General features: G+C 36.2%; 1 protein-coding gene across 1 annotated transcript in view; it reads left to right on the top strand.

The window, feature by feature from the left end:
• LOC107694128 (kinesin-like protein KIF1A) overlaps nt 1–10,486 on the top strand; it is a 71,566-nt gene that overhangs the window by 54,263 nt on the left and 6,817 nt on the right. The window contains exons 39-42 of the mRNA XM_016493739.1: nt 3,015–3,041; nt 7,964–8,078; nt 9,373–9,506; nt 10,319–10,380. Of these exons, the coding sequence (XP_016349225.1) occupies nt 3,015–3,041; nt 7,964–8,078; nt 9,373–9,506; nt 10,319–10,380 (338 nt within the window). The remainder of the gene's footprint in view (nt 1–3,014; nt 3,042–7,963; nt 8,079–9,372; nt 9,507–10,318; nt 10,381–10,486) is intronic.

The raw sequence follows: 10,486 nt of genomic DNA, 5'->3' as shown, positions 1-10,486 counted from the left end.
CATTGCTGTTCTGTTGTAAGTAATCTTAAAGATTCCTAAATGCATCTACTTTCGGAAGGCCAAATAAAGTGCTTTTGCTTTCGCCTAGAAACACACAGCGTTTCCCTGACATGGCTGCTTCAACACTAACTGCGGTTACTGAAACCACGCCTTCTTTCTTTGCGTGCACATTTGGGCCGCATTATGCTAATATTGCCACATAGTGAGGTAAATATGTGGGGGCGTGTTAGAACGAGCCGTTTTAGGGGGGCGTGGCAGAGTCTTAACTTTGATAAAGAATATCTCTTTGGTTTTGAGACTTTAGTCTTTGCAACTTCAGGGATCTTATCTATGCACAATCAGCTTGTAACACTCCAAAGAGAAAGGAAAACTTGAAATCGCATCATATGACCCCTTTAACACTAAACACAAGACATCTTGAAAAAATATGCTTGTCATTTTATATTCAAGAACACTTCCATAAGGGAGTTTTATTCTTCTGTCATGAAGCCTTTATTCTCCACACTCGGTAGCAGATTTTCTTCACTTTGGCTGTTTCCCACTACACTCTTTTTAATACCAGGTCTCCATTTTAGTGATTGCTGTACTTAATACGACTCTCTCCTCAGCCTTGGCTCATGATCTGAGAGCTGGAGCCAAGCCTGTGACAAACAGTTCTCTGCACAACTTTAAAGCGATGAGTTTTTGCCAAATAGCAATGAGTCAGTGAACCAAACCTTCAAAACAGCTCTTAAAGGCCTGTCTCAAAGGAGTGATTCAGAATCAAGCAGCACAGCCACAGTGCCAGCCTTAGATAAAGACAAGAAGTATATTCACACTTTTATGTTCCGTTGCACAAACATACCATAACTTGCTGCATGGTTGTGGTGGCTGACAACTGGCACATCCTAGTATTGCCATATTGAGGCTTTTAAGATTCACAAGAGGGTGAACATTACATGGGGTTTGGGAGAGTCTGATTTTCCAGTTAAAAGGGAACCAAAAAGAACCCCCCAAAAAGTCAAAACAAGAGGTTAGGGGATCTTAAAACAACACTACCATTCAGAAGGTTCCATACGATTTTTAAAATGTTTTTTAAAGATGTCTCTTATGCTTAACAAGGCTGAATTATTTGATCAAAACAAACATTGTGGAGTATTATTATAATTCATTTATTAAAATAACTGTTTTCTATTTTAATATATGTCAAAGCTGAATTTTCAGTGGCCATTACTCCAGTCTTGGTGTTAGTTCTTTTCTAGGACAGTTTAAAAGAACAGCATTTATTTGAAATAGAAATCTTTTGTGATATTATAAATGTCTTTACTGTTAATATTGATATATCCTTGTTAAAAAAATATATATATGCATTTTTTAATAGTAGTGTAAATAAACTGGAAAAAAAGTTATTTTTGAATGATAGCATAATTAAACTTTTAATTTGACATATTACATGTTTCATTAGCTTTTATTTGAGCTCTTGTCGTTATAGGATCAGTATAAAAACCTAACCTGAACAGTTGCTGTTATTTTTTTTAGATTTACACTTTTTTCTTAGATTATCAATTTTCTATCTAAAAAGTTGATAATGAGATTGTAGGTTACTGAAAACTAAATGGTTAGCATTTGGCTAGCTATGGTCGTAGCTCCAAACAACAACTTGTTCTGTGCAAAAAAAACGAATCTCAACAGATTTTGCTTCCAAAAAATTGTACAAAAATTTGACTCTCTCATTTAATTCTCACACTGATTTATGCACTGTCAGAGAAAAAGGTACAAAATCTGTCACTGGGGCAGTACCTTTTCAAAAGGTACACTTTTGTACCTTTTAGATAATATGCACACTTTAGGGTAGTAATACAGTATGTACCTTTAAGGTACCAATATGGACCTTTTAGGTACAAAGGTGTACCTTTTGAAAAGCATTGGTATCTTTATTTCTGAGAGTGATGGTACACAGATATAATAAGCATTGATGCTTAAAATATCTTAACGCAACATTGCAGCATTTCATAACCACAGGGGGTCAGGATGTTTTTAACGCATCGCTTGATTGACAGACTAATCCATGCAGCTGCTCTTTTTCTGTTTTATAAAACTTATAATAATCATTTCCTCTCCCACTGCACGTAAGACACAATGTGGTTTTATTATCCTTGATGAAGGAGGTCACACATTATTGAACGAACAATCTGAACATATTAATTCACTATTTTCAGAAAGGCAGGGAAATGGTTCTCTAGTTCACCTCCTTGCTGGCTGTGCAAGTCTTCCCATCTGATGCTGATCTGCATTTGTGTCCATTCTCATCTGATCATTCCATTCGCTCTGTCCACACTCCATTGCTCAGACTCAACTACCCGCTCACTGAACCACACAGTGGATCGAGTTCTTGGCATCTCTGCTAGTCACCATCACGTAGTTCTGATCTGCATGTGAAGACTTATTTCAGAAGAATGTTTACGGTTTAAAATCACTAGAAGCTAATTTATTAACACTTTACTAATCAGATCCATCATTAACATTCTCTCATCATGATAGTTACTGTAAACAAAAGGCCACGTTTCTGTCATGTCATGTTATGCTAGTAGCCAAACAAAGCATTTTGTCATCTGCAATGCATTACTAGGACTTTACCTTAGATGGGCATCATATATCAGCATCCAGACTTTGCAAACATCTTTTAGATATATTATCAGATTTGTCCACCTGAACCCCACTGAAACAAAACCCCATAAAAGAGTCATTCAAACCTTCCGTTGCAAGCAGCAGTGACCTCCTCTCCTGCAATTTAACCACAAGTCTTCACTCGATAGTCCACACTACCTATAAAACCATGTATCAGAGCTGGATTCATGCACCAATGCAAAGGAACAAGGACAAAAATGTGACAGGAGAGTTGTGCAGAGGCCTTGACAGCCACATTATATTCAAACAACAAGTCAAATCATTGGAAACAAGCTGCTGGGCCTCCACACAAGTTTTTCTGATATTTCTCTAGTCCACTAACAGAACGTTGTTTTGTGTTTTTCCAGACAGTTTCTTGATTCGGACATGCCTAGGTATATTACCTTCAAATCCCTTTCCTCTCATAAGATACACACACACACACACACACACACACACAGAATGTGTATTTTTCATCCTTTTATTTATATGGCCATCTGTCCAATCAACCTCCATCGTTCTTTGCATCATTTTTTGGCTCTTAAATACTGCTCTCTCTGCGTTCTTGTTGGTTTGCCTATTTATTTTCTCCTTCCCTCCTACTGTTTCTGAAAATGTGAGAGAATTTCACTCTGGCTCCCATGGAAATGCTTTTGTGTGTGAAGCTTCTGTTCTGTATTGTATGTTTTTGACATTTTTGGCACCTCTAGGTGACTGGATTGCATGGCTTGGCTTTTGTAGGGGCTGCATTTTGGCTAAATCATTTGCAGGAGGTGTGGTAGAGATCATAGTCACCTTCCCAGCTAACAGGGAATGTTTTTAGAACTTATTCTTAAAGTTATGAACAAATGTTCTTTCAGTAATGTTAATAGAATGTTGGTTTAAAGTTATCTGGTCTTTAATAATGTTCTCAAAACGTAACAAAAAGGTTCATGGAATTTTTCTCAAAAACTTTATTTATTTTTTAAATATTACTACTTGTTTCAGAATGTTCAGAGAACATTCAAAGGTTCCCATAATGTTTGCAAAATGATAGAATGTGAATAAATGTCTCCTTAACATTTGCATAACCAAACTGGACATTTTGAAAACATGAAACTAATTTGAAACATGAAAATGAATCAATTTTTAAACAACTTTATAAATAAATGTGTATTCAATGTCAATCACTTATTCATCAGTCACACATTCTTCCAGTTTAAACGATAAGGATTAACAAAAAAACAAAAAGTCACTAGGCTACCACACACAATCAGTCCCATATAAATGTATTGCTCTTGCTCAACAAATTAGGTGACATCTCTTAATTAAAAATTTATGGTTTCAGTTAAACTCTTCTGCAACCAGATCAAGTTCCATCACAAATGTCAAAGCAACACCGTAAAACACAACTTTGCCTGTGTGGGGCGATAACTGTGGGCCAGACCACACACTGTGAGGTCTGTGTTGTTTATGGGCGGGAGGGCTTGCTCCGCTAACTTTGGTATTAATCACGAATCTCTGAACAAAATTAGTGTTACATTAGTCTACTGAGATTTACGATCTCGTACGAAAAAATGCGTTTAGTCATGGTTATTGACAGTTAGCCTCTGCTGACATTCTCTGCTCACGATTAGTTGTTCTTTTTTACCACTAGGGGGCAGTGTTTCTTAAGAGATTTTAAACGCTGTCGCTGTGTCGCCTGAATGACCATAAGCAAACATTTCTAAAAGCTGTTTGTTCTGCAGACTGTAATTATCAAATCAGGACAACTATAACTCCAGGAATTAGCTGCTTGTTTGTAAATATAAGGGTAGTGTATTGGCACAGAGGGATGTGAGAGCATTGTTATTATCCAGATCAGTTTTACTTGTTGTGTTACCCGGACTGTTTAGTTTATCGGGGCAATTATCACATTGAGAATTGTATTTATCATGCATTCAATTCAACACCCTTTTCTAACTGTTATTGCAAAACTACAGTTTTTCATATATGTTTGATCTATACACAAAAAATATCCTGTTAAGTTTATTATAAAAACTGACAGCTGTGGTTGCCAGAAATTCCCTGTAAAATTACTGTGGCAGTGTTTCCAGTATTACAGGATGGCATATTGGTGTCTGTATATTTTACAACTTTTACAGCTGTATATTTTATTAAGTGACTTAATGTTAGTATACCAATCTATTTGAACTACCGAAATCTCCTTTGTACTTTAAAATTTACTAATAGCCACCATTATAATACAGGTGGTACAATAAAAAATACCACATGTTGAATCAGAGTTCATCATAAATGGGTTGTTCATAAAACATAGCCAATACTCATATATTCAGTATATTCATATATTTAATACTCATGCACAGGGTCATACAAATAATGACAAAACACCATCAGGGTAACACACGGCACTAAAATAATGCAATAAACTTTAACTAAATAACAGAAAATGTAACGTGAAATACTCTACATTATATTATGTACAACAAAACTAAGAAGAAACAAATATTTGTAAAAATTTAAATTAAATATAACGATGCATAGCTTTTCACACAGACTTTTTAATGTTTACCATTTAAACTATATGGTAATTCATAGTTTTTACTTCCAAAAACTGTGGCAGTATTTTACAGTAAAATTACATGTAATTCAATGTTAAACTATTTATTTATTTAACAAATGTGGTAAGAAAAGGTACAGTTAAACCAAGTTACAGTTAGCATTTTTACAACAGCATAAATTACTTTTTCATAATTTGACAATTTGTGGACATAAAGAACCTAACAAATTGAAAGCAATAAAACATTTGGAAGGTAAGAAGACTCCTTACAGCATTCGATATTATTCTTAGTATACACTTGTCTCCTTGGTAACTGGTATCCGCACCCAACAACCTCCAATGTAGTTCCTAAGAGTTTTTGCAGGGGAGTTGAGTACAGAACTGCAGTGTCTCTCTCATTCATGTTGTCACAGAAAACGTTTTAATTTCCAGCAGCCTGGGTGGCAGAGTTCAGCAGCTCGACAATCCATGCAAGCATTACCTCATTGGTAGCATGCTTGCTTTCTTACCCCTGTGCAATGAGCAATTCTTCAATATTATTTAGGTCCTCGATGCAAGCAGAGCCAATAAACTGAGAAAGAAATGTCTCGATGTATATTTTGCTAAGAACATGAGTTATAGTTTGAATTGGCTGATATAAGAAATTGAAGGGAAAGAAATATTGAAAGGGAAGTTAAAACAACAGGAAATCTCTTTTATCATGTGTAAATGGGAGGTGGAAATTATCCTCACAATCCCTCATGTTGCTTGGTATGTTAAGCTTGATTTATGTGGTTGTTTGGGAGTGAACAATAGCATCAGAAATGGTTTGGTTGAGTGTCTTCTAAATGTGATCTTTATGAGAAGGCCTGTTTGTGTCCTAACCTTTTAAAAGGTACACTTTGTACACTCAGCAGTCGTGGGGCTGTAACTACCATATGTACCCTAAATATTCAGATGGAAGATCAATATGGATTTTTCATTTGCAGACATATCCAGAAGTTTCTAGGAATCTAACTCTTCCAAAACCAAGTCTATGTCAAGTCCAAGTCCAAACTAAGTCTTAAGACAATTTTTTGTAACAGTTTTGCATTTTCTTTCCTTAAATAACCACTTATTAGGAGTTGTCTCTTCAGTTTTCCCATAATAAAAGTAAATGGATATGGTAACTGGGTATAAGATTATGACATTAAAATTCTGTCATCATTTACTCACACTCATGTTATTCCAAATCTGTATTAATCCCTGACTTAATTTCTTTTGTGTCTCCAAAAAGAAGATATTTTGAAGAATGTTGGAAACCAAACAACACTGAAGCCCATTGTCTTCCATTATATGGACCAAAATAAAATGTCGTCTTCTATGTAACACAGAAAAACATGAGGGTTAGTAAAGGCTGGAATGCACTACGTGACTTTTGAAATCTGAACAGATTTTAAAATGCCAGGCGTCGTACACTTGACTTTGTAAATGCTTACAGAAAAAAACCTACACCATGCTATTATACACACAATTTTCTGTGAAATCTGTTAACTCCAGCTGCCCAAAATCTGCAGACTGGCTCTGATGTTTGGCAACTATTGTCAAATTGTCCACTCTACAAATCGGAGCAAAAATCGGGGCAAAGATTGTGTAGTATATTCCAGCCTTAAATGATGACAGAATTTAATTTTTTGGGAGAACAATCCCTTTTAAGACCTCAATAGACTAAGAAGTGAGATGGTCTTCTCTAGACCTTTTCCATGATCACAACCCCATAGTGACCCTTGAAGTTTCTCCCACATTGTTTCATTATTTTCCCTCTATCCCTTCAACAAATCAATTTCCAGGACCTCTCTCACTACCTTTTTTCTCTCTCCATGTCTGAATGACAACCTTAAAGCTGCCTACTGGGTAATGCCGGTCCATTCACTTTAACACTCAACATCTAAAGCACACAAGCTCAATCTATCACATACCTCAGAGAAGCTCGGCCCCTCTCATATACTTCTGACTCAGGCATTTGGAGATTTAAGACCCTTCCCAGGCCGAGGGCCAGAAATATCTAATCATTCCGGCAGGTTATGGCCTGTATTCATCAGAGCGAGGGTGGGTAGGCTGGAAGTTCAGCAAGGTGAATATGATTTATGAGTAAGATGCAGCCCATACTATTTTCATCTAATACTTTCTCATGATATAGCATAACTTCGGGGCCAATATTAGTTCATTTGAGGTCTGTGAGACCATAACAGAGCTGATGTGAGTTAATGGAAGATGCAATAATATCTCTCGAATTGTTATATGCTAACAACCAGAGACCGTAGTTTACTTCTCTGAACTGTCTTACCTATGATTATAGCATTGATTCTTTCCTTTCCACCTAAAGCATTTCCTTGGGGATTGATCCTAGGTATATGTGTCCCCTTGTACCTGCCTCCCTCCTCTAATGATCATTTCTTTCATCCCTCTTTATTTTAATTTGATTTTTGTATTTTTATTGATAACTGTCATTGATTTACACATCGTTGGTGGTGGTATTCATATCTAGTGATGAAGCTAAAGTGTTTTTTGCATGCATTTATATTGTCTCCACTCCTGGTCACCATTTTTAAACACTTTTGTGTTCTTAGAATGTCACTTTATACAATATGATCTGATTTATCAGATGTAAGTGCTTTGCCTAACAAGCTGACCATATTTATTATGTATTCAAATAGCATTTAACAATAGCATATGAAATTATAATATAAGAGACTGTAAATTCACCTTGGTCTATGAATTAAATTATATCTTTAAGGCTATTTTCTACCGTTAATCTAGGATATTCTACCATTTTGAGGCTGCTTGGGATTCATCCATGCACAACTCTTTGCTGCTTAACCGTGTCACTCCTTATGGAGAGAAAATCTACATGACTCTGTCTGCTTACCTGGAGGTAACCAAGGCCATTCACTTATTTATATGGGGGGATGAGAAGTTCATTTGGGAGAGTTACAGACCTACATGATTTAGTTCCAGCTAATTTAATGTACCAAACAGCCCACAGCATTTGTAATGGTTGAATCAAGTACATATGTGGAAAAAGAGGCAAATAGCAGTAAACTTTGTGGCTCTATAGAGTGCAACAGTGCTTGCCTACTTGTAGTAGTGGCCCTGGTTCTGTGAAGTATTTTCCTATTCACTTTTCCACAGGCATAAAAAAATAATAATAAATAAAAAACTTGAATAAAGAATTTTATGATGTTATGAACCAAACCAGCTTCTAGGTTAGTGAAAACATTCCAAATTTTGATTTAAAGCAAGTATTTGAAAATCAGATAAAAGGACATTTCTTGATGAAACATTCAATAAAGCATTGCAAATGATGTAATCAGTGGCGACTGATTTTAAGTATAGAAACTATCTACTTTAAGTTTCTTAGAAAATATTCAGATATGCACTATTGTTCAAATGTTTGGGGAAGATTAAAGGTTTGGAGAAGATTTAAGATTTTCAAAATGTTTTTAAATGAAGTCTCTTGTTTTTACCAAGGCTGCATTAATTTGATCAAAACACAGTAAAAAAAAAAAAGTATAATAATAATATTGTGAAATATTATAAAAAAAAAAAAAAATGTTTTTATCTGTTTTCTATTAATATGTTTCAACGCTTATTAATTTATTCCTGTGATGGAAAAGCTGAATTTTCAGCAGCTGTTACTACACATGATCCTTCAGAAATCATTGCAATAAATATATATTGTAAGCATATAAGTAGGGACTGGGTGATCGCTGTAGAGCTTGTTTGGCATCATTTGAGTCCACAGCATGAATGAGTATACACCCTCTGAAACTTAACAAATTCAGCAATTACTCGTACTTAGAAGATTATTATCCTCCAGGAGTTAAACAGCCAATTTGTCATGAACTTGTACACTCCGTACCGCTAGTACGGTACTAGAATATTATACATTTGTTGAATTAAATCTAGGGTGTATTAATTTTTGCAATCCTTCATTTAAACAAAATGGGCTAATTTACTTATTTTACAGATGCATCATATACAGTGCCATCAATAAACAGCATTGGAGCTCATTGTAGGTCTATTATATATAAGTTACCATTAAAAATCAATTCCTCTTTTGGAACCTGACTGTTGCACTCTGTAGATGTTGCTTGTTCTTTATCAAGCTATGGTTATTTGAAGCACCATTTTAGATTGAAAGGCTTACAATGGTTTGCTCTTCCCAGATGGAGAACTGCACACAGCCCACAGTGATAACCAAAGACTTATGCATGGTGTTCTACTCAAGAGACGCCAAGCTCCCAGCATCTCACTCCATCAGGAACCTCTTCAGCAGTGGCACCTTGAGGCCATCTGAAGGGTACAGCTCCTTCATATCACCACACAAGTCCTTTGCAATGTTGCTCTTGTAATTTAAAGGGATAGTTCACCCAAAAATGAAAATGACCCCATGATTTACTCACCCTCAAGCCATCCTAGATGTATATGACTTTCTTCTTTCAGACGAATCCAATTGGAGTTATATTTAAAAGCGTCCTGGCTCTTCCAAGCTTTATAATGGCAGTGAATGGGTGTTATTTTTCAACAGTCCAAAAGACGTCAAATAAAGTGCATCCATCCATCATAAAAAGTGCCTCACACGGCTCCGGGGGCTGAATAAAGGCCTCCTGAAGCGAATCAATGTGTTTTTGTAAGAAAAATATCCATATTTAAAACTTTATAAACCGTAATTTCTAGCTTGTGCTAACTTGCACGTTCCTTCAGGCAGATGATGTAGGCTTATTGTAAGGTCCGGTGAGAAGTGACGAATGAGGAAGTGCAGAGGAGAGAGCATAACAAAACACCAGTCACGAATTAGAAGTACAAAGCGAAGATTTGTAAAGAAAAATGCTAAAGTATGGAAACTTTGCTTCCTTTGCTCCTGTAAACAAACGTCGGTTCTCGCGAGACTAGCATATTCTCACCGGACCTTACGCTCATAGATATGTATATGCTTACGCTACGCCTACATCATCCGCCGGAATGGCGTTAACTCCGACTGGATTCGTCTGAAAGAAGAAAGTCATATACACCTAGGATGGCTTGAGGGTGAGTAAATTATGGGTAATTTTCATTTTTGGGTGAACTACCCCTTTAAGTTACCATATTGTTTTCTATTGTTTTTACGTTTAGAAACCGTGTAACTGGTGTGTATGAGCTCAGTCTGTGCCACCTGGCTGATGCAGGGAGCCCAGGTAAGACACCAGTTACCTCATGTGTGTTTCATTGGGGATTTATGGGATGCTGGGCAATTTAGATTTTAGGGGGTTCTGCTGTTGAAATGACACCTGAATGTGCAGG

The sequence above is a fragment of the Sinocyclocheilus anshuiensis genome, unplaced genomic scaffold, assembly GCF_001515605.1.
Source record: "Sinocyclocheilus anshuiensis isolate Anshui unplaced genomic scaffold, SAMN03320099.WGS_v1.1 scaffold1530, whole genome shotgun sequence".
NCBI lineage: Eukaryota > Metazoa > Chordata > Actinopteri > Cypriniformes > Cyprinidae > Sinocyclocheilus > Sinocyclocheilus anshuiensis.
This window is presented reverse-complemented; position numbering and strand designations above follow the sequence as displayed.